Below are 20,744 nucleotides of genomic sequence, written 5' to 3'. Positions count from 1 at the left end.
CCACCGGCTTTTCCCTTACGCTCCAAGCCCCCCACCAACGCTCCAGCCTTCCCGGGGCGGCTCCGGGAAAGGGGAAGGCGCCCGCCAGGGGCCGGTCCCGCCCCGCAGTCGGCAGCGTGACGTGGGCCGGGCCCGCCGCGCCTGCTGGGAGGCCGGGACGGCGGGGGCCATGGCGGGGACGGGGGGGGCCATGGCGGGGCCGCCGCTCGCCGCCGCCGCCGCGCTGCTGGCGCTGCTGGTGCCCGCCGCGGCTCGCAGCCCCGGGGCCGCCGGCTGCGAGGTGCCCCCGGGCGGCCGCTTCGACTGCGGCCCCGAGCGGCTGCTGTCGCGGGAGGGCTGCGAGGCGCGGGGCTGCTGCTACGAGCCCGGTCCCGGCCACGGCTCCGGCTCCGGCCCCGGTCCTCCCTGGTGCTTCTTCCCCCGTGGCTACCGCAGCTACCGGGCGGAGAACCTGACGGCCACCGCCAGCGGTTACACCGCCGGGCTCCGCCGCGTCGCTGCCAGCTTCCTACCGGGGGAGGTGGGCAGCCTGCGGCTGGACGTGGCGATGGAGACCCCCGCCCGCCTGCGCTTCACGGTGCGCCCCCGACCCGGCACCCCGGCCCCGGTCCCGGTCCCGGTCCCGGCTGACCGCCCCCCTCTCTGCTCCCGTAGCTGCGGGACCCGGCCCGGCAGCGCTACGAGGTGCCCCTGGCCACGCCGCGGGTGAGCGGCCGAGCCGCCTCCACGCTCTACGGGGTGCAGTTCAACCAGGATCCCTTCGGCCTCGTCGTCTACCGGCAGCGCGGCGGGCAGGTCCTGTAAGTGCCCGTCCTGCCCCGAGCCGGGTGAAGGCTCCCCTCGCCTTCCCGAAGGGATTCGGTCTGGAAGCGGGACCTGACACCGACCCCAGCGATGTGCGGGATGGGAGCTGGGGTGCGGCAGGGGACACTGGGGACAGCAACAGGGTGGCTGTCAGTGGCTGCGGGGGCTTTGCTTTGACCCCCTACGCAGTTCGGTGGCTGGGAAGGGAAGCAGGAATCCCAGAGCTCAGCCTAAACCTGCTTTTGTTTCACGTGGTGACGAGCATCCATGTCCCTCCCCAGGGCTGGTGGTCCTCCAGCTCATTGCCTTCCTCTTCCCCGGCTGCTGGGCACCGCCGGGGCTGTTTGCCGGAGTCTCCTTTTCTCTCCGGCAGGCTGAACACCACCGTCGCGCCCCTCTTCTTCGCAGACCAGTTCCTGCAGATCTCCACCTCCTTGCCTTCCCATTTCATTTCTGGGCTGGGGGAGCACCTGACGCCGCTGGTCCTCGACACGGCGTGGACCAGGGTCACCCTCTGGAATCGGGACATGGCGCCTGTGGTACAGAGTGGGGCTGAGGCAGAGGGAGAGGGCTCATCTGTGCTTGCAGGGGCGGCCCCGTGGCCTCTTATGTCTTGTCCAGGGCTGGGAAAAGCCGTCCGAGCCTCTTGAGCTCTGGGACCTGGCCTCAGCCCTGGGCAAGCCCATGGGACCGTTTTCCCCATGTTGGGCTTTGTCTCCCCCTGGGGCTCTGTGCTGCTCAGAAGCCGCTTTCCCCCGCGCGGTCCAGGGCTCTTGCTCGGGGCAGAGCTCTGCTGACTCGGGCAGTGCTTGGGGCTGCGAGCCCTGGGTTTGCACTCCAAGCCACGACGGTGCTTCTGGGCAGAGGCAAGGGGCAGGCGCGTGGGTGGGTGGCTGGGTGCTACGCCGGGGTCTCCAGCGGAGTCTTGCCGGCACCGCGCTGTGCTCTGTTCCAGCCCCAGGTCAACCTCTACGGCTCCCACCCTTTCTACCTGGGGATGGAGGACGGCGGTTCGGCCCACGGTGTCTTTCTGCTGAACAGCAACGCGATGGGTGAGTCCCGCGGAGGCACTGGGCACAGGCTTGGCCCCCGTCCCTGTCCTCAGCTTATTCCTCCGGTGCTTGTGCTTCCCCAGACGTGCTCCTGCAGCCCAGCCCGGCCCTGACCTGGCGCACGACGGGTGGGATCCTGGATTTCTACGTTTTCCTGGGCCCTGACCCCAAGAGCGTGGTGCGGCAGTACCTGGATGTCATCGGTAGGGCTGAGCCACGGGTGGGGGGTACAGGCGCTCCGGGGGTGGCTTTGCCAGGATGCTGCGAGCGGCGTGGTGGGGCAGAGCGGGGCTGCGGGGGAACGCAATGCTGGGCTGTCCCTGCGCCTGCCTGGCCAGCACCCACCCTCCTGGCTTCCAGGGTTCCCCTTCATGCCCCCGTACTGGGGCCTGGGCTTCCACCTCTGCCGCTGGGGTTACTCCTCCACCGACATCACCCGGCAGGTCGTGGCCAACATGACGGCAGCCGGCTTTCCCCTGGTAGGTCTCGGCTGCTCCCTGGAGCCTCTGCCTGAGAGTGGCCATGGGGGGGCTGATGGGGAGCCCGCACGGGGCGGGGGTCCCGTGGGAGCGTGCCGGGGTCCCTGCTCCTCCCCAAGCACCAGGCACTGCCGTTTGCAGGATGTGCAGTGGAACGACCTGGATTACATGGACGCCAAGAGGGATTTCACCTTCAACAAGAAAAGCTTTAAGGACTACCCGGAGATGGTGCGGGACTTCCATCGCAGCGGCCTGAGGTACATCATGATCGTGGTGAGTGACACCCCCGGCCGCGCCAGGGCTCCCGCACGGGTGGGCTGGCACCGGGGTTTCCGACTGTCCCCGAGGGTGGTGATGGAGCTTCCCCTGAGGAAGGCAGAGGAGACTGTTCCCTGCCCTTGCTGGTGAAGCCCTGGCTTTGTGCACCACCAGGATCCTGGGATCAGCAGCTCAGGACCTCCCGGCACCTACAAGCCCTACGATGAGGGACTGAAGCAAGGGGTGTTCATCCGAAACGCCACTGGGCAGCCCCTGATTGGGAAGGTGCGTACGGGGAGCAGCCCTGGTCCCCGCGGGAGGGGGCTTGCGTGGGGCCCCGAGAGCTGGAGGGAAACACCCAGGGAATGGCCATGGTGGAAAATGGGAAAATGGCACACAGGGGCTGTGGGGTGCGGTGGGGCCAGGGACAGCGGGGCTTTGCCTGTTGCTGCCTCACTCCCATAGGTCTGGCCGGGTCCGACGGCCTTTCCAGACTTCACCAACCCCAAGACTCACGAGTGGTGGCACGACATGGTGAAGGACTTCCATGACCAAGTGCCCTTTGATGGCATGTGGATTGTGAGTTGCCGCCGCAGAGCTGCCGGCTGCAGCTCACTGGCTCCTGCCCTGCACTTCTGCTGGGCTCTGGTGCGGCAGCGAGGGCATCCTGTCCTTTTCCTCCCCTTCCCTTCCCTCCCCAGGACATGAACGAGCCATCGAACTTCGTGGAGGGCTCCCAGGACGGCTGCCCCAACAACAGCCTGGAGCAGCCCCCCTACGTGCCAGGTACAGGGGGCGAGTACCAGCCTCTGCCTGGGGGTGTGGGGAGGAATCCGGGGATGCTCCAGTCCCAGCCGAGCAGGCTCCAAGCTCACCCTCACCACCGCCCCTCCCGTATAGGTGTGTTTGGAGGACGCCTCCGAGCTGGAACCATCTGTGCCTCCAGCCAGCAGTACCTGTCCTCCCACTACAACCTGCACAGCCTGTACGGGCTGACCGAGGCCATCGCCTCCCACGAGTAAGCCTGGGATTCATGCCGCAGCTCTTGCTGTCCTAGAGGAGCTGGTGCATATCCCAGGGGATGCCAGAGCCGGGAGAGACACCCCTCCCCGCACTGCGGCATGGGCAGTTTGGGCATGGGGGGGCATTTGGTGGGTGAGCGAGGGTTTGGTTTATACCACAGTGCGCTGCCTGCTGCTGCCAGCCCAGCACTGGAGGGGGCTGGAAGCAGCTCCTGGGCTGGAGCTGGTGCAGTGCAGCTGCACTGGCTTCTGGGCTGGGGGCTTGTGTCCTGAGCGCTGCCCCGTGTCACCTTCCCCATGGGCAAGATGGTGCTGGGCGTCTGCTCCAGCACATGTCAGCTCTGCGCTGCTGCCAGGAGCCGCTGAGTCCCTTCCCTGGCTGGGTGGTGCTGAGCGGACCCCATCCTGCCCGCAGTGCGCTGCTGAGGGTCCGGGGCAAGCGCCCCTTCGTCATCTCGCGCTCCACGTTCGCTGGGCACGGGCGCTACGCAGGACACTGGACAGGGGACGTCAGCAGCGACTGGGAGCAGCTCTACTACTCCGTACCAGGTAGGCTGCGGGGCGCTGGGGCTGCATTCACCCCTGCATCCCTGCGCCTCCCCCGCAGCCAGCAGCTTCTCCTTGGGCTCTGTGCCCGAGGTTCCGCGGAGCCCCGATGCCCTCTGCACCCCCTCCGCAGAGGTGCTGCTCTTCAACCTCTTTGGGGTGCCGCTGGTGGGTGCCGACATCTGTGGCTTTGTGGGTGACACGTCCGAGGAGCTGTGCGTGCGCTGGACCCAGCTGGGCGCCTTCTACCCCTTCATGAGGAACCACAATGACCACAGCACCCGGGTGAGCACCAGGAGCCCTCGCGGGCGGGGGGGGGGCAGCTGGGTGGATGGGGCAGGGGTGGGTGCTCTGGGGCTGTGCGAGGGGCTGCCCTGCCTGCGTGGGAAGGCGGCTGGCGCAGCTGTGGGGCTGCGTCCCATCGGTGCCGGGGTCGTGCCGTGGGGAGTCTGTCCTGCATCCCCAAAAGGCGCTCACGGTTCCTCCCCGCGCAGTCCGAGCATTCCTCTTCGGCTTCTCCCCTACAGCCGCAGGAGCCATATGCCTTCAGCCCAGCCGCCCAGGCTGCCATGAGGAAAGCCCTCTGCCTCCGCTACTCCCTCCTGCCCTTCCTCTACACCCTTTTCCACCGGGCTCACTCCGCCGGGGAGACAGTGGCACGGCCCCTCTTCCTTGAGTAAGTGCCGACCCATCCAGGGCCGATGGGTGCTGGTCCCCGCCGGGCTCAGCGGGAGGTGGGTGCAGGGTCTTCCTGGCGCTGCGCTACCCCTCCCCATCCCTCCCCAGGTTCCCCAAGGACCCCAACACCTGGGCCGTGGACCGCCAGCTCATGTGGGGCGGGGGGCTGCTCATCACACCTGTGCTGGAGGCAGGAAAGACCAAAGTCAGCGGCTACTTCCCGGCGGGGACGTGGTACAGCCTTGCGGGGGTGGGTGCTCCCCTGTCGCGCCACGGGGGTCTCAGGTGGCCGCACGGTGGGTCCCCGCACCCCACCACTGGTACCGGCCCCCCAGGGCTGTGTTGAAGACTCTTTCCTCACCTGCCCTCTCTCGTGGCCATTCGAGGGCAGCAACGCTGGGCTGGGACCCCCTTGGGCACGCTGCGCCCTGTGCCTAATAACTCCTTCCCCTTTTTGTTGTCATTTAGGACTCCACCATCCACAGCAAAGGGCAGTGGATCCTCTTGCCAGCTCCCCTGGACACCATTAACGTCCATGTCCGCGCAGGGCACATCCTGCCCCTGCAGGTGAGCCCCCTCCTTGCTGCGGTGATGCCGCGGTGACCTGCCTGGCCAGCCCCTGCCAGCGTGTGGGGCAGGACGGAGGGCGGCAACACGGTCACCGGCGGACTGGACATTGCCGAATAAGCCGCGAGGCTGCGGTGGTTGGCCGGGGCTGGGGAAAAGCGACTCCTGCAGCGCTCGGAGCTGTATCTGGTCCTGGGCTGCAGGAGCCTGCATTCAGCACCACCGAGTCCCGCAAGAAGGGGATGGCCTTGGTCGTGGCGCTGACACCGGACGGCTTCGCTAGAGGAGACCTGTTCTGGGATGATGGGGAGAGCTGGCAGACCTTTGAGAAGGGGGACTACACTGAGATCCTCTTCCTGGCCACACGTGTGAGCGAGGGGGGGGGGGGGTTCTAGCGGGGGGCACCCGGCACGGGCATTCACTGCCACGTGCAGGTCCTGGTTGCCCTGGGGCATGTGCGGTCACGGGCAGCACCGCGCCCTGGTGCAGCCAAGGTGCGTCATGCCGAAAGTGCCAGGCTGAGCGGCTACAGCACTGTGTGCTGGTGGGGTGGTGGGGTCCCATGGGGGCTGTACCCCACCGGGAACCCCTTTAGGAGGGGGAGAGGCTGCGCTGGGGAGGTGGCTGCTCTCTTCTTGCACCCACAGTGCTGCATAGCAGCGGATGCTCTCCAGCCCCATCCCTCCGATAAATGGCTTTGCCGCTCCACAGTGACGGCAGAGTACCCGAACCGCCCCCGGACCCGGTGCCCTGCAGACAGGCAGTGCATCGGGCAGGGCACATCGAGAAGCCCTGGGGGTGTGTGGGGTGCCTGGAAGCCCAGAACGTGGGGTGACAGACCCCTGTCCCTGCAGGGTGCCTTGCTCAGCCAGCTCCTGCAGGTGGGCGCCCACCTCGACGGGGTCCTGCTGGAGGCTGTGACCGTGCTGGGTGTCACCAGCCCTCCCCGGCAAGTCCTGGCCAACGGTGCCCTTGTGGGTGGCTTCTCCTACCGCAGTGACACGCAGGCGAGTGCTCGTCCCCACCGTGGGAGGGGGTGGCAGCGGGGGCGAGCTGCTGGCCGGTGGCTGGGAAGGGACCTGGGGCTCAGCTGAGGGGCTGGTGGGGTTTGGCCGCAGTGATGGCACAGTACCTGCTTTGTTGGCACCAAGGAGTGTAAACGGCTGCCCGGCATGGGCTGTGTTGCTGCCCTGGGGCTGGGGCAGGATTAGGCTGTGGAAGGGGGCAAGGATGGGGAGATGGAAGATGGGAAGAATGCGTGGGGATGAGGCTGGAGCTCTGCAAGGAGCAGTGGCATGGCTCTGCTCCTAGGGCTGTCTGCCATGGGCACCCTTCCCAGGGAGGTCTGTGGGACCGGGGCTGTGTTGGGGTGTACCCCAGGGAGGCAGGACACCCCCCTCGGCTCTGACACCCCCTGGGCTCCATCCCGGCCAGTTCTCACCATGCTGACCCTTCCTTCTCCCACTCAGGTGCTGAGAGTCCCCATATCGCTGCCAATGTGGGAACAGTTTGTGATCACTTGGACCTGAGCCCATGCTGGATTTGTGCCACTCGCTGGGGAGAGGTGATGCTGCTCCCTCTGTCTCTGGGGCCAAATCTGTCCCATCCTTTGTAAAACCAGAGTTGCTGCTGCTTCTCCCATACAATTCAGCTCCTGGGCTTTGGCTTCCCTTGTGGCTAACATGACTTAATTGGAGATGTGTGCACTGGACTTGTGTCAGGGTTGGGGGGGCTTGCACAACTCCTAGGGATGGGGAAGCCCTCATCTCCTCCAAAATTGGGAAAAAAAGACACAAGTGCCTCGTGAGACAGCAAACCTGTTAACATGCGGAACTGGTAACCTGTCGAGGGACTGCGGGGTCTCCTGGCTGTGTTTTTGGGGAGGGGGATCCATGCAGCGCGGCGAGGGAGCGGTGGTGTGAATAAAGTTGCTGTTTGCTGGGAGCACCCCCAGGCCATGTCTGTGCCTCTCTCTGCCAGTGCCTGTCCTGAAACGTGGTGCTGAGCCCTGGCTCAGCGCTCCTGCCCAGCTGGGACCCCCTGGCTCCGTCCCAGCCTTGGGGCCTCCAGCAGGACCGCCTGCAACCCTTGCAGGCTTCACCCCATTTCCCAAAGCATCGGGGGACCCCCGGCTGCTCCTGCAGCCCTGGCTGTGCCGCAGAGCCCGTCCTGCTGGCTCCAAGCCCAGGGACTGCTGCTGTCCGGGGGCTGCCAGCCCCGGCCCCCACCGTGCGGCTCTGGTCAAGCCTCTGCTGCGCAGGGAGGGAGCAGACGCCGTCACCCCTGGGCCTGCGCACCTCAGGGACTCTGGGCACTTTTTGGATATTTTGTTAAATTAAACCGTACCCCTGCCGCCTCCTCGCTGGTACCCCCTGGCCCTTTTTCCTCAAGGGGTGTGCAGCCGCCCCTCCACAGTGGGGCTGGCAGCAGGCAGTGCTGCACGGAGACGGCGGCACCGGGAGCTGGCTCCAGGTGAAAACGGAGCCCTCTTCTCCAGAGGCTTTATTGAGAAGCAACTTGGCCTTACGACTTCTCTGGCCGAGAATAAAGGCACGAGGATCCCCGAATGCTCCAGGGCCAGGCGGTGTTTGCGATACAGAAAGCAGAGCCTCGGGGTGTCACCCAGCCAGGATCCCGCTCTGACCCCCTCGTGCCCGATGGGCAGCGCACGGCTGTCCCGTGGCAATGGGGGACGCCAGGCAGAGGTGATGCTCACAGCTCGTTGTGCAGTGGCCGGCACTGGGGGCTCAGTTTCTCCTCCAGGACAGCGTCAGGGGCACATACCCAAGGGTCACTCGTGTCCCACTGCCACTTCAAGAGCTGCGTGTGAAGCAGCTGGAAGACGGTGGCGTAGCGGGGGTCAGGGGCCAGGTTCTGGCTCTCGGTGGGGTCACGGCTGCAGTCGAAGAGCTCCCAGCGGTCCCTGTAGTAGTACTGGTGCAGGGTCTTGTTCCAGTGGGTTGGCTGCCCAGCCCTGGTGCGGTTGAGCAGGTCTTGGAAAGTGGGTGAGACGTAGAAGTCCTGGTCGATGGGAAAGGGCATCTTGTAGTTGAGGTTGTGAATGAGGCGGAACTGGTGGTGCTGGATGGCTCGCATGGGGTAGTACATGGTCACCTCGTGGTGGCTCTGGCTGCTGAAGGCGGTGGCCCAGGGCTGCTCCGACTCCAGTGCTGGCAGGAGAGACTTTCCAGTGAGCTGCACCCGCTTCGTGCCAAAGATGCTGTAAGAAGGGTAGGGGATGGAGAACCAGTCCAAAATGGTCGGTGTCAGATCTGGAGGGGAAGAGAAGGGTGAGAGGAGGGGCTGGCACCCATGGGAGGAAACTCAACCCCGGAGAGGGACAGAAAGGTCCCCAGGGTCTGCTGCCCTGTGGGCTGTGGATGGTCCTGGGACGAGCTGCAGAGCTGAGCCCCGGGATGACGTCCCTGCAGGGGACCCTGCTGCTCTGTCAGCCCTCCTCTCCCTTCCCCGGGGTCAGCCGTGCCAATGCTGAGGGCTGCAGGCTGTCGTCCGCGAGAGGACCCTGGGTTTTGGTGTGGGGAGGGTGGGAACCCACTCACGCTCCCCCGGCACAGCTCTGCGTGCCTCTGCTCCCTCCTGGGGGGGCATGGGCTCTTACCCAGGAGGGTGGCGAAGGCCTGGCTGACTTGCCCCCAGCGCTCGGTGTGCTTGGGGGAGGAGATCAGCAGGGGCTCGGCGGTGCCAGAACGGTAGAGGTTGGTCCTGCCGCTGGGGAAGGGGATGCCGTTGTCGGAGGTGTAGATCACCAGTGTGCTGTTGTGGAAGCCGGCACGCCGCAGCTCCTCCAGGACCAGCCCGATCCCTGTGGATGGAAGGGCAGAGCTGGGGGCGGGGGGTGGGAGGGATCGCAGCGCTCGCCGGCAGCAGCCTGGCCCCGCGGCTCCTACCTTGGTCCATGCGCCCAATGGTTGTGTACTGGGCTGCCAGGTCCGCCCGGGCAGCCGGCGTGTCTGGAACAAAGTGGGGAACCTAAATGCAGAACGGGAAAGTGGCACGTAGTGGCCACGGGGAAGGAGGTCGTGGGTACGCCGGGGTGGCCTTCACCAGTTCTCGCCCATAATGCTGATGGCAGTGACCGAGGTGGGGGCCAGCCTGCAGCCGGCCTGGCTCCGGCGGAGGCTGCTGAAGTGTGCAGCTCCCATATGGCCCCGCACAGTGCCATATAGCCCCATGCAGCCCCGTATAGCCCCATGCAGCCCCACAGGCTCCCACCTGCACTTGCTCTGGGTGGTAGAGCTGTGGCTTCCAGTCAGGGATCCAGCCCATGCCGCTCTCTCCGTTGCCAAATTTCTCACAAAAGGCCCCATATTGGGGCTGGGAGTGCCCGCAGCGGTGGGGGTCGTGGAAGGCGACGTAGAGGAAGAAAGGCCTAGAGACGGAGAGGGTGGAGGTGGAGGTGGTGTAGCAAAGGGCTGCCCACCCCCCCAAGACCTTCCCTCGGCTGTGCAGGGGAGAGCTGGGGTCGATGGGGGGACTCCCACCTAATCTGGGCTTCTGGATGTGGGGTGACCCTGAGACAAGGTGTCCCTTCCTATTTGTGACCAGCTGGGACATGGAGACACGTCTTCAGCGAGGCCGGTTTTCCTCTCCTCTCCCGTGCCCCCTCTCAGCCTGCCCTAGGGACGCCGGGTCCGTCTCACCTGTCATCCTGGCTCTGCAGGAACTGCCGGACAAGCGCTTTGATTCGAGTGATGTTTCTCCCAACCTGCAAGACCGAACTGTTCTCCTCTGTGTAGGCAAAGTCGAAGGGGTAGACAGCCTCAGGCCCAACATGCTTCTTCCCAATTATCCCTGCAAGAACGCAGACAGGTGGTGTACCAGAAGCAGGGAGCGGGGAGTAGGACGCTGGCTGCTGCTGCTGTCTCCTTCCAGGGAGCTGACACAGATCATCCACTCCAGCATGGGCTGTGCTCAGCAAACGCTGGTGAGAGTGGAAGATGCTGCCAGCTTCTCCAGTCATTTCTGCCGGTTGCAGAGGCACTTCCACATCTGGTCAGAAAATGGGACCCACGTGGGGACCACGCTGCCCCAAGTCACAAGTGTGGGTAAGTGCTAGAGCAGCTGAGCAGCCTGGGTGGAAGTTTGGGTCAAGCACGAGCCTTGAGTGAGCCTGGGAACCAGGAAGGAGCGGGATGGGGAACAGAAGTGAAACTGAGGTGTAACGAGGATGGCAGAGGAGCAGTGGTGGGGGGAGCAAAGCGAAACCCAGGTGTCAGCACAGAGCATGGGCACGGGTCCAGTCGGTGCTGTCTAGCTCGCAGGCAGGTCAGCCGTCAAGCTCTCTCAGCCGATGGGGTTCGGTGCACAGAGCAGGGGGTTTCCCTGCCCGTGTCACTTGCCCAGAGCTCCCTACCTGTTCGGACGCGTGCTTGGCTGAGCAGCCGGGGCAGGCTCTGCACGCTGTCGAAGGAGTTGAAGTGGTGCACGTCCTGGTGCAGCCCGTACATCCCATTCTGGTGCTGCAAGCAGGGAGAGACAACACGGTTGGACGACGTCTGCCAACCTGGCCCCCAAACAAGTCCAGCCGTGCAACAAGTGTGTGTGCATGGGAAGCAGGTCCCAGGGTCAGGGGAGAGAGTGGGTCAGTGGGAATGGGGGGATTGCCAGGTCCTGTGACCATGCTGTAAGCACGCTGGCTCCGGTCATCCCCGAGTACCCACCGCGGACTGGCAGCCCCCACCCCGGTGCACGTGGATGCCCCTACCTGGGGTAAGCCAGTCAGGATGCTGGCCCGGCTGGGGGAGCAGCTGCTGACGGAGGTGAAGGCGTTCTGGAAGACCACGCTGCGCCGGGCCAGCGCATCCAGGTTGGGTGTCCGGATGGCCGAGTTGTTGTAGGTGCCGCTCTCAAAGCCACCGTCATCCGCTGCAGCGGGAGGGGTGCGGGGTGAGCCCTCCGGCACCGGGCCTGACCCCCGGCGTGTCCCCAACCGTGGGGGGGGGTGGCAAAGCCCAGGGGACACTAACGACACTGGGAGCAGCCCTGGGCTGAGGACGTCCCGGGCTGGGGCCGGTGCTGCCGTGACCATCCCGGCAGAGGGGATGCAGCCGGACCCCCGGGACCGTCCCTCCCCCTGCCCACCGGACTCCCCGAGCCCCGGGCAGGGTTACCCCGTCCCAGGGCTGGGGGCGGCGGACCCGGGACCGGTCCCGGGGCTCCGTCGGGCCGGCGGCCGCACTTACCCAGGAGAAGCAGCACGTTGCGGGCCGGGGCCGTGGCCGTGGCCAGGGCCCCGCCGGTCCGGAGCGCGTCCAGCAGCAGCAGCAGCAGCGCCCAGGACCGCATGGCACCGGCACCGGCACCGGCACCGGCACCGGCACCGGCACCGGGCGGGCGGCGGCGGGGCTCGGCGGCTCCTGCGGCCGCCCCGGCTCCTCCTCTGCCCCGGTCACATGAGGCGGCCCCGGCGGTTCAGATCCGGCCCGGGCGGAGCCGCCGGATGCGCCGGGAGCCGCCGGTCCCGGGGCTGGGAACGGGGGGTGGAGGGGTCTCCCCGGCGGCTCCCCCCCCGCCGCTTCGGCCCGGCCCGCTCTGCGGGGCGTCCTGCCGCCTCCCCGGGGAGACCGGAGAGCTCCGGACCCCGCGGCGTGTCCGGAGCGGGCTGGAGACCGGAGACGGCCAGGCTGGGGGACGCTGCCCCGGGTATGGCGGCGCCGGGACCCCGGCAGCGCGGGCAGAGCTGCCCGTGCCCGGGGCTGCGGACGAGGCTGCCCGTCCTGCGCTGGCTCCCGCGTTATTCCTTGGCCTGGCTGCAGCTCGACCTGATCGCCGGCCTGACCGTGGGGCTCACCGTCGTGCCGCAGGCGCTGGCGTACGCCGAGGTGGCCGGGCTGCCTCTCCAGGTGGGTGGCCGTGCCCTGTGGACGTGGGTGCCCGTCGCCCACCCGCCGCCCGACCGCGGCCCGGCGGTACGGCGGGCAGGGCGAGGAGGGCTGGACGGCCGGCGGCCGAGAGCCGGTTCTTGTGCCGTCGCCCGTTTTCCAGGGCAGGAAGCCGCAGGCGCCGTGTGTTTGCTCAGGGCTGGCCGTGGGCGCCCGAGGGACACGAGGGCAGCCCAGCCCTCCTCGTCTTGGCGGTGCCTGGCATTTCCCAGCAGCTCCGAGACCGTTGTGCCAGTGCTCCTTTTGTCCCCGTGCAGTACGGCCTCTATTCTTCCTTCATGGGCTGCTTTGTCTACTGCTTCCTGGGCACCGCCAAGGACGTGACGCTGGGTCCCACAGCCATCATGTCGCTGCTTGTCTCTTCTTACGCCTTCCACGAGCCTGTCTATGCCATCCTGCTCGCCTTCCTCTCCGGCTGCATCCAGCTGGCCATGGGGCTCCTGCACCTCGGTGAGACGCTCTTGCCATCCGTGGTTGTATTTTTAGGATATCGCTGTACATCCTGTAGTTGTTCCCACCCTGTGCTCTCTGAGACGCTGGGGTTGTCCTGCTAACTCTTGTGACAGCTTTGTGTGCGCGCAAACACCCCATGCTCCCCGTCAGGGCCAGCAGCGTGCTTACTGCTGCCTGTCCCGTGCAGGTTTTCTTCTGGACTTCATTTCCTCCCCAGTCATTAAAGGGTTTACATCGGCTGCTTCCATCACCATTAGCTTCAACCAGGTCAAGGTAGGTTCTGCTGGTCTGCTCTGGATGCCTTGCCTGCTCTCTCCTGGAGCCGGCCGTGCTGTGGAGCTGGGAGATTTAGCACCAGGCTGGGCAGCGTGCTCAGTGCGAGAGGAAGGAACCCCAAAGAGGGCACGGATCCTCCCTGCCAGCCGTTCTGGTGGGTCCCCGAGTGCTCTGCTCTGCGCAGACTAAGCCGAACGCACCCTCTGTCTGTGACCAGCTGGTGGCATTCAGAAGACCAGTAAAACCAGGACATTTGATTTGGTCGTTTGCAGGAGGTGCTGGGTGAGTCTCTCGGCAAGGTGGGTTTGCAGCAATGGGAGGTGTGGTGGCTTTGCAGCTCCACCGGTCCCTTGCTGGCCTCTCAGGGACCTGAGGTCCTCTGGCTCTTCTGGGGCTGCAATGCTTCCTTTGTGGTTAACCAAAATCAGAGACTCCGGGAGATGGTGTCAGGCTGTGCGAGGAACCAGAGGGCTGGTGTTGGCTAATGGCTGCGGTCGCAGCGGGGCACTGATGTGAAGGCGCTGGGGCCTTGCTGCTGTTCCCGGCACGGTGCAGGGGGATGGCAGGGCTGCGCAGGCTGGGCTGGGGCCCCAAACTGAACCCCCTCCCGGGAGCTGCGCGGTCGTGTGTGCAGGACAGGGTGGAGGCATCTCAGGGCCTGGGAACAGGGAAAAAATCAGAGCATCTGTGAGCTGTGCACGGAAAGGGCTGTCCTGGCGTGCATGCGGGAGCACAGGGTGGTCGGTGAGGAGATCTCCCACCAGCAGTGCTGACACCATGCGTGTGCCAGGGCTGAGCCCTGGTGCTCCTGGCAGTCCTTCCATGGCACGTGGCAGCTCAGGTTGTGCCAGGCTTTCACCAGGCTTTGTCTTCCTGCACAGAACATCCTGGGACTGCAGGGGATTCCTCGGCAATTTTTCCTGCAGGTGTATGAGACGCTGCGGAGGATTGGGGAGACCAGGTCAGCACCCACCCTGCTCTGTACCCCTGCAGCTCTGGGGTCTCGGGCTCTGCTGCTTTGCTCCCCATTTCTTTGGTCATACCTTGGACCAATTTCTCGGTCCCTGCCCAGCGCTGTGACACAACTGCTTCTTCTCAGCCATTTCCATTTCAGCTGGAAATTTGAAGATGGGGGAGCACACGGGCTCCCAAGCTGCTAAAGGGGAAGGATGGGGTACGCTTGTCCTATTTTTTGCTCCCAGTTAGGTACATCAGGATTTTGCCAGCCCAAAGGCATGTCCTTGGGACTGTCTGTGTTTTAAATCCTCCTCCAGTTTTTGACAGTCCAAGAGGGAACTTAGGCATCCCCATGCCCCCCGCCCTCTCCCGTTAGCTGTACCCGTGGCTCGGGGTCTCTGCCACAGCCTGGGTTTCTCACACAGCACAGTGACACAGGGTCAGCTTCATCGCGGCTGGCAGAACACCTCCCTGCCTAGCTGTGAGGGGCAGCAGCGGGAGGGGGAGGAGGCAAATCCTGCCTCACGGATCCTGCCTGTTGCAGGGGACCTTCTTTCCTGCTTACAAAGAGCCCACAAACCCATTAACATCATACCGCTGACTAGAGGACACCCCCTCCTCCCTCTCCTGCTGCCCCCTGGGGAAGCAACACGTTTTGCCGGTGGTGCGGGGGTCCCGGCAGCATCCCTGCAAGCTATGCACCTCCCTGCAGAGCCATGGCACGTGCCTGGGCACACACTTTTCCTCCCGTGGGGCTTTGGGGTGCCTCTCCCTGTGCCCCGCAGCATGTTTGGGCTGGCACCGATGTGCCTGTTGCAGGGCTGGGGATGCCGTCCTGGGGCTGGCCTGCCTGGCCGCGCTGGCAGGGCTCCGGGTGATGAAGAGCCGCCTGCCCCGAGCTGCCCCTACGGAGCCGCTGGCTGTCAGAGTCAGCTACCTCATCGTCTGGACCTCCGCCACGGGTGCGTTGGCCATTCCCTGCCCTCTCTCCTCCCGTGGCCATCCCTCCTGGGGTCTCATCTCTTCGGGGCAGGGAAGAGACAGCCTGAAAGTGGTAAAGCCCAGGTGGGCAGGAGCTGAGACCTGGAGGTGGGTCGAGGAGGACAAAGTCCCAAGGATGGTCCTGCCGCTGTGTATGCCCCTTCCAAAGGTTTGGGAGACCTCAGCAGCCCAGGTACCTCCTCCTGCCGTCCCTCCTGCCCCCCCGGGCTCCAGGCAGGTTCTCATGGTTGCTGTCTCTGCTGCAGCATGCAACGCCCTCGTAGTCCTGTTTGCTGGCCTGGTAGCTTACTCCTTCCAGGTGATGGGGTCCCAGCCGCTCACACTCACTGGCAGCATCCCCCAGGGCCTCCCTGCCTTCCGACTGCCACGCTTCTCCATGGCGGCACCCAACGGCACCGTCCCCTTCTGGAGCATGGCGGAGGTGGGTGCCAGGCTGGCCGGCGGAGGCTGGGCTCCCCGCAGGCTGCTGTCTCCTTACTCCTGCGTTTGCTGGCTCCCCACGCAGTGGGAGGAGGCTCTGCTGCGGGGTGACCCTCATCCCTCGGTGGCACCACTCACCGCATCCTTCCTTCCCAGGACATGGGGGTCGGGCTGGCTGTGGTCCCACTCATGGGCTTGTTGGAGACCATTGCGATTGCCAAGGCTTTTGGTACGGCTGCACCAGGCGCCTACACTCATGGAAGGGGTCTCTGCAGGGGGCTTGGGGTGCTGGGGAGGGTGCTGTTCCCATGGGGGCAGTGGGAGGGACTGGGCTGCCTGTACCAAGACCAGTTCATAACATGGGCTGGCAGGAGGGGTCCTGCGGGTGCTGCCAACCTCCTCCCCTAGCTAGGCAGCTCTCCCATGCATGACTGGGGAGTGGGCTGGAGGGTCAACTGCATTGTGCACAGCTAAAATCTGCACAGGAGCTGAGTGTTGTCTCAGGGTGCTCCTATGCCCCGGGGGGGTGCCGGGATGGGGCCCACGGCTGTGCCAGGCACTGCCGGCTCTGCTCCGTGTGCGTGGCAGGTTCTGCCTGTGGAAAGCTCGGGGCAAAGCTGCTCATGTCCTTTCAGCCTCGCAGAACGATTACAGGATTGACCCCAACCAGGAGCTGCTGGCTATGGGTAAGAGGCCACTTGGAGCAGGAGAGCAGGGGGTGGGGATCCGGCCCGAGTGCTGCTGTGTGTCCTGCAGCCTCTCAGCTACCGGAGATCCCCATCTCAGCAGTCCTACCTCTGTCTGAAGTTTTACCTTTCTTATCTTGCATGCTGCCCCCACCCCAAGCCTTTCTCACAACTTAGCAATTTCCAGAGCAGCCTGAGCCCAGCTCACACAGCTGGACGGGATCCGATCCGGTCCCGGGTACCAGCTTGGGGATGGAGGAGGTGATGACAGGGACACAGGCCCATCTCGCAGCCCCGGGCAGTGCCTCCCTCGGCTGCTGCATCCCCAGCCCCTCTCCTTCCCCACTGCAGGCTTTGCCAACATCCTGGGCTCCTTCGTCTCGTCGTATCCCATCACGGGCAGCTTTGGCCGGTGGGTAGCAGGACGGGGAGCGGAGCCCCAGCCCGCAGGATGCTCACTCGGGCTGTGCGGTGAGGGGGCTCTGCGTGATCTTGGGTGGAATGTTGTGCGGACCCCAGTGGGTCCCTGAGCTCGTGTTCTGGTCCCCAGCTGCCCACCTTGGCTGCCGGGCTATGCGTGGGTCCCGCAAGACCTTCTCCCCCATCTTATGTGCTCTGCGGTCCCGCTGCGGGCTGGAAGCCACGGGTTTGCTTGTGTTTCTCCCCGGTGGGGTCTGACGGGGTGGGTAGTTTTCCTGGGTGGGGTCTTTGGGCAGTGGGTGGGGGCAGCTGCCGGCCCCGGCCAGCCCCAGCGCAGCCTGGGACAGTGCGTCGCTTTACATTTCAGGACAGCGGTGAACGCGCAATCGGGTGTCTGCACCCCCGCGGGAGGGCTCGTCACAGGTAGAGACCCCGACCCTGCTGTGGGCTGCTCTGCAGGTCCCCGTGCCCAGCACCCGCTCCCCCCTGGGCATCGGGGACTCCGTGGCTCAGGTGCTCCCCATCCCCTGCAGGCACCCTGGTCCTGCTCTCGCTGGCATACCTCACCTCACTCTTCTACTACATCCCCAAAGCGGCGCTGGCTGCTGTCATCATCTCGGCTGTGGTCCCCATGTTTGATGCTGGGATCTTCAGGACGCTCTGGCGGGTTAAGAGTGAGGCCACAAGCCAGGGGTGATCGATCCCCTGGTGCAATCCGGCTCTGCCTGCGGAGCAGGCGCTGTCCCGGAGGGCCCTGTGGCACAAGGACAAGGCGCAGCCGAGCCTGGGTTGTCTCTTGCAGGGCTGGACCTCGTGCCCCTCTGCGTGACGTTCCTGCTCTGCTTCTGGGAGGTGCAGTACGGCATCGTGGCCGGGGTGCTGGTCTCAGGGATTCTTCTGCTCTACTCCATTGCCAGGCCTCCAATAAAGGTGGGCTTCACACCTCCCTTGGATGCAGCAGGGCCAGCCGGCCTCGCCAGGGAGCGGGGAGCTGGGAGGGGGCTCCCCGAGGGCATCGGGTTTTGGGGTGCGGGGTGATTGTCTCCAGCTCCCATCCTCTCCCGTGTCCCCAGTCTGCCATCAGCGCAGCACAGGGACCCCTTTCAAAGATCATGAGGAAAGGAGTATCCCAGGAGCTGAGAGCAGGAGAGGGAGGCATTGCTGTCCCTGTTCCTGCTGACACTGGGGTGTCTGCAGGAGGGGAGTTTCCCTGAGGGGTGGGGGCTCCCCTGTGTCCCCCTCCAGCCAGGAGGACGGGGCTTTGCTTTGTCACACGGGCAGTTGTCCCTGCCTGGGGAAGGTCACAGCCTTGAGCTCCCCGTGACTTGTCCCCCTCCACTGGGGTCCTGTGCAGGTGTCAGAGGGGGACGTGCTCCTCGTGCAGCCGGGGAGCAGCCTGCACTTCCCAGCCATCGAGTACCTCCGGGATGTCGTGTGCAGCCGCACTCTGGCAGGTATGGTGCTCCCCGGCCCACCGGCTTGTCCTGGGGACCCGGCTGTAACCCGGTGCCCACCTGGATCACTTCTGGGGGTGGCAAGTGCTGCCCAGACCTGCAGGCTGCGGGTGCAAGCAGCGACAGCACAGCTTCCCTGCGGTGGGGACCAGTCCCTGGCTGCTGCCGCTCTCCCAAGGCTGTCTCATGCCTTCCAGCCATGGCTCTGGCTCCAAGGGCTGTGTCCCCCAGGCTGATCATTTCTGGGCTCATCAGGGACATGACCGTATGCTCTTCTTCCAGCAGCATCTCCATCACGCTCCATCGTCCTGGACTGTTGCCACATCAGCAGCATTGATTACACAGTGGTGGTGGGGCTGGCAGAGCTGCAGCAGGAGCTGCACAAGCACGGCCTCTCGCTGGCCTTCTGCAGCCTGCAGGTATGTGGGATGCGGTCTTGGCTGGCCCCCGTGCCGGGTCCTGCTGCCTCTCCCCATGCCAGGCATCAGCTCTGCTCCCCCAGGGGAGGGTCTGCGCCAATGGGCTCTGCCCTGGCCGCTGGCATCTGCCACAAGGATGCTATTGCCTCTCTTCTGGTAGCACCTTCCTCAAGCGCCTTTGTCTCAAAGAGGTGGAGGCTGCAGCATCTGAGCCCAGCTGTGGGATGCAGGACGGCAGGGAAGGGCTGCATCCTCCGCCCTGGGCTGGCTGGGGGGCTCACAGCCCTGGAGAGATGGGAAGGGGCCAGCAGCAGGCTCCCTCAGCCCAGGTTTCTCTGTCCTCAGGACCCTGTTCTCCAAGTCCTGCTGTCCGCAAACTTAGAAGGATTCCAGCGTTTCCCCAGCTGGGAGGAGGCAGGTGAGGCTCTGGGCTGCCTCGGGTGTTCTCCCGGGGCTGGGGTCCCCCAGGCTGCTGCTGAGCAGGGATCTGAAAGACAAACCTGGGAATCTGACCTTTGTCAAGCCCCAAAGCTGCAGTGCGGGGGGCTGCAGGGGCCTGACTCCCAGGAAGGGGAGCAGGAGCCCCTCCGGAGAGCAGGGTCACCCCGGCCTCCGGGATTCACGGTGAGCTGTTGTGGTTTAACCCGGCAGGCAGCTAAACACCACACAGCTGTTTGCTCCACTCCCCACCCTGTGGGATGGGAGAGCGCATTGTAAAAAAAGATAAAGCTCGTGGGTTGAGATAAAGACAGTTTAATAGGACAGAAGAAGAAGGGAAAATTACAGCAATGATAAAAGAATATACAAAACAAGTGATGCACAAAGCAATTGCTCACCACCTGCTGACCGATGCCCAGCCAGTCCCCGAGCAGCGGGCCGCCACCCCCTGGCCAACTCCCCCCAGTTTTATTGTCGTCATGATGTCCTGTGGGATGGAATATCCCTTTGGCCAGTTGGGGTCAGCTGTCCCGGCTGTGTCCCTTCCCAACTTCTTGTTCCCCCCTCAGCCTGCTCACTGGCAGGGCAGCGTGAGAAGCTGAAAAGTCCTTGACTTAGTGTAAACGCTACTCAGCAACAACTAAAACCTCAGTGTGTTATCAACATTATTCTCATACTAAATCCAAAACACAGGACTATACTAGCTACTAGGAAGAAAAATAACTCTATCCCAGCTGAAAGCAGGACACGAGCCTTGGCTTAACTCTCTGTCCTGCTTCTCCCCCTTCCTGGCTCAGAGCGGTGCGGAGGAGCGGAGCCGGGGGGCAGCGGGGCAGCCCCCTTCGCCAGCACCAGCGAGAGCTCGCTGCTGCCCGCGGGGCTCATCCAGTGAGTCGAGGAGCCGCCTGGGACTTCCTTGGGCAGCGTCGCCTTACCATCTCCTCACCTCCGATTGTGCCAGGGCTGTACGTCCTGTGCCGCGCAGAGCGGTGGCGGTGACATCCCAGTGACATCCCGGTGACATCTGACTAACACACTCCACGGGAGCCACACATTCCACTGGAGCCACCTGCCCCTGCCCTGCCTCCTGGGATGTCTGTCGGGGCTGGGACCGTCCCCCTGTCCCACGCAGGGGAGGATGGAGCAGCACCAGCCCAAACCCACACAGGCTGCGCAGGCGGCACGAGGGGAGAGAGCACTGGTGGAGACACTGGGAGCAGGGGTTTGGCTGGTCCCGCACCAGCTTCCCAGCGCCACCGGAGCTCTGGCACCTCGCCGCCTCTGCAGACCAAGGACAGGCGGTCCATGGAAGGGATTAGTGGGGCAGAATGGTTCCCGATCACCGTCATCGGGAAAAAGCCATCCCTCCTCCAGGCCTTCCCCATCCTTGAAGCTGCCATCTTTTTTAAATCAGCTGTTTTAATTCTGGAGCCTTTTCTTATTCTGGGACATACCGAACTGTGACGCAGAGCGTACTCTTGTCAAAGCAAGTTTTAATGATGCTAGCACTGCCCTCCAAGCCCAAGGGCCTGCTGCAGCTCTCAACCTCAGGCTGCTGGGAGATGAAAAACATCAGTGATTTTGCTCCTTACTGATCCCTCTTGGTTTGTGGGGTGCTTTGCCAAACGCTGCCATCGGGCAGGGCTGGGCTGTCCCCCTGTGGGTGCAGTTCCTCACCCGATTCCTGCCAGGGACCGGAGGGGACAGGCACCGTGGCACCAGCTTGTGCTTGCCTTGGTGTAAAATGAGTGCAAAAAGCAATAGTGCTGTCAGGCAGCGGGGCTGGGGGAGGCAGCGTTTGGGAGAAAGCAGTTTTCCTGAGCTGCCTTTGGCTGACGCCTCTATAAGGAGGGTATAATAAAGCAGTAATTGCAAATGACTCAGCGTGATCTCTGCCTTCCTGTGGGAAAA

At 64.6% G+C, this 20,744-nt stretch overlaps 3 protein-coding genes across 5 annotated transcripts; 2 read left to right on the top strand and 1 right to left on the bottom strand.

The window, feature by feature from the left end:
- The first annotated feature begins 131 nt into the window (after positions 1-131).
- GAA (alpha glucosidase) lies at positions 132-7,350 on the top strand. Of its 2 annotated transcripts, XM_069799454.1 has the most exons (19): positions 137-577; positions 655-800; positions 1,178-1,343; positions 1,760-1,856; positions 1,940-2,059; positions 2,217-2,335; positions 2,477-2,608; positions 2,768-2,878; positions 3,059-3,172; positions 3,295-3,379; positions 3,494-3,611; positions 4,031-4,164; positions 4,295-4,446; positions 4,689-4,837; positions 4,948-5,089; positions 5,308-5,406; positions 5,610-5,774; positions 6,261-6,413; positions 6,876-7,350. In XM_069799454.1, the coding sequence occupies exons 1-19, from the start codon at positions 170-172 to the stop codon at positions 6,933-6,935; spliced, it is 2,670 nt and encodes an 889-aa protein (XP_069655555.1). In that variant the 5' UTR covers positions 137-169; the 3' UTR covers positions 6,936-7,350. The 2 variants fall into 2 exon arrangements, with proteins under 2 accessions (XP_069655556.1, XP_069655555.1); XM_069799455.1 differs by lacking the exons at positions 6,261-6,413; positions 6,876-7,350 and having other exon boundaries at positions 132-577; positions 4,948-5,135; positions 5,610-5,773.
- A 543-nt stretch (positions 7,351-7,893) lies between these two features.
- Positions 7,894-11,797, bottom strand: SGSH (N-sulfoglucosamine sulfohydrolase). Its single transcript, XM_069799458.1, has 8 exons — positions 11,610-11,797; positions 11,132-11,292; positions 10,781-10,886; positions 10,068-10,218; positions 9,640-9,796; positions 9,315-9,396; positions 9,026-9,229; positions 7,894-8,678 (listed from the first exon to the last, which is right to left on the bottom strand). The coding sequence occupies exons 1-8, from the start codon at positions 11,710-11,712 to the stop codon at positions 8,119-8,121; spliced, it is 1,524 nt and encodes a 507-aa protein (XP_069655559.1). The 5' UTR covers positions 11,713-11,797; the 3' UTR covers positions 7,894-8,118.
- Positions 11,798-11,907: 110 nt separating this feature from the next.
- On the top strand, positions 11,908-20,712 carry SLC26A11 (solute carrier family 26 member 11). 2 transcript variants are annotated; one of them, XM_069799457.1, is made up of 16 exons: positions 11,908-12,269; positions 12,566-12,758; positions 12,949-13,034; positions 13,919-13,998; positions 14,814-14,956; positions 15,242-15,417; positions 15,573-15,645; positions 16,052-16,102; positions 16,454-16,514; positions 16,890-16,945; positions 17,056-17,196; positions 17,325-17,452; positions 17,877-17,976; positions 18,262-18,395; positions 18,741-18,813; positions 19,631-20,712. In XM_069799457.1, the coding sequence occupies exons 1-16, from the start codon at positions 12,072-12,074 to the stop codon at positions 19,723-19,725; spliced, it is 1,788 nt and encodes a 595-aa protein (XP_069655558.1). In that variant the 5' UTR covers positions 11,908-12,071; the 3' UTR covers positions 19,726-20,712. The 2 variants fall into 2 exon arrangements, with proteins under 2 accessions (XP_069655558.1, XP_069655557.1); XM_069799456.1 differs by having other exon boundaries at positions 18,259-18,395.
- The last annotated feature ends 32 nt before the right edge of the window (positions 20,713-20,744 follow it).

This window comes from Haliaeetus albicilla, chromosome 12, assembly GCF_947461875.1.
Source record: "Haliaeetus albicilla chromosome 12, bHalAlb1.1, whole genome shotgun sequence".
Lineage (NCBI taxonomy): Eukaryota > Metazoa > Chordata > Aves > Accipitriformes > Accipitridae > Haliaeetus > Haliaeetus albicilla.
The sequence above is the reverse complement of the archived record's forward strand: the minus strand, read 5'-3'. Positions and strand labels throughout refer to the sequence as shown.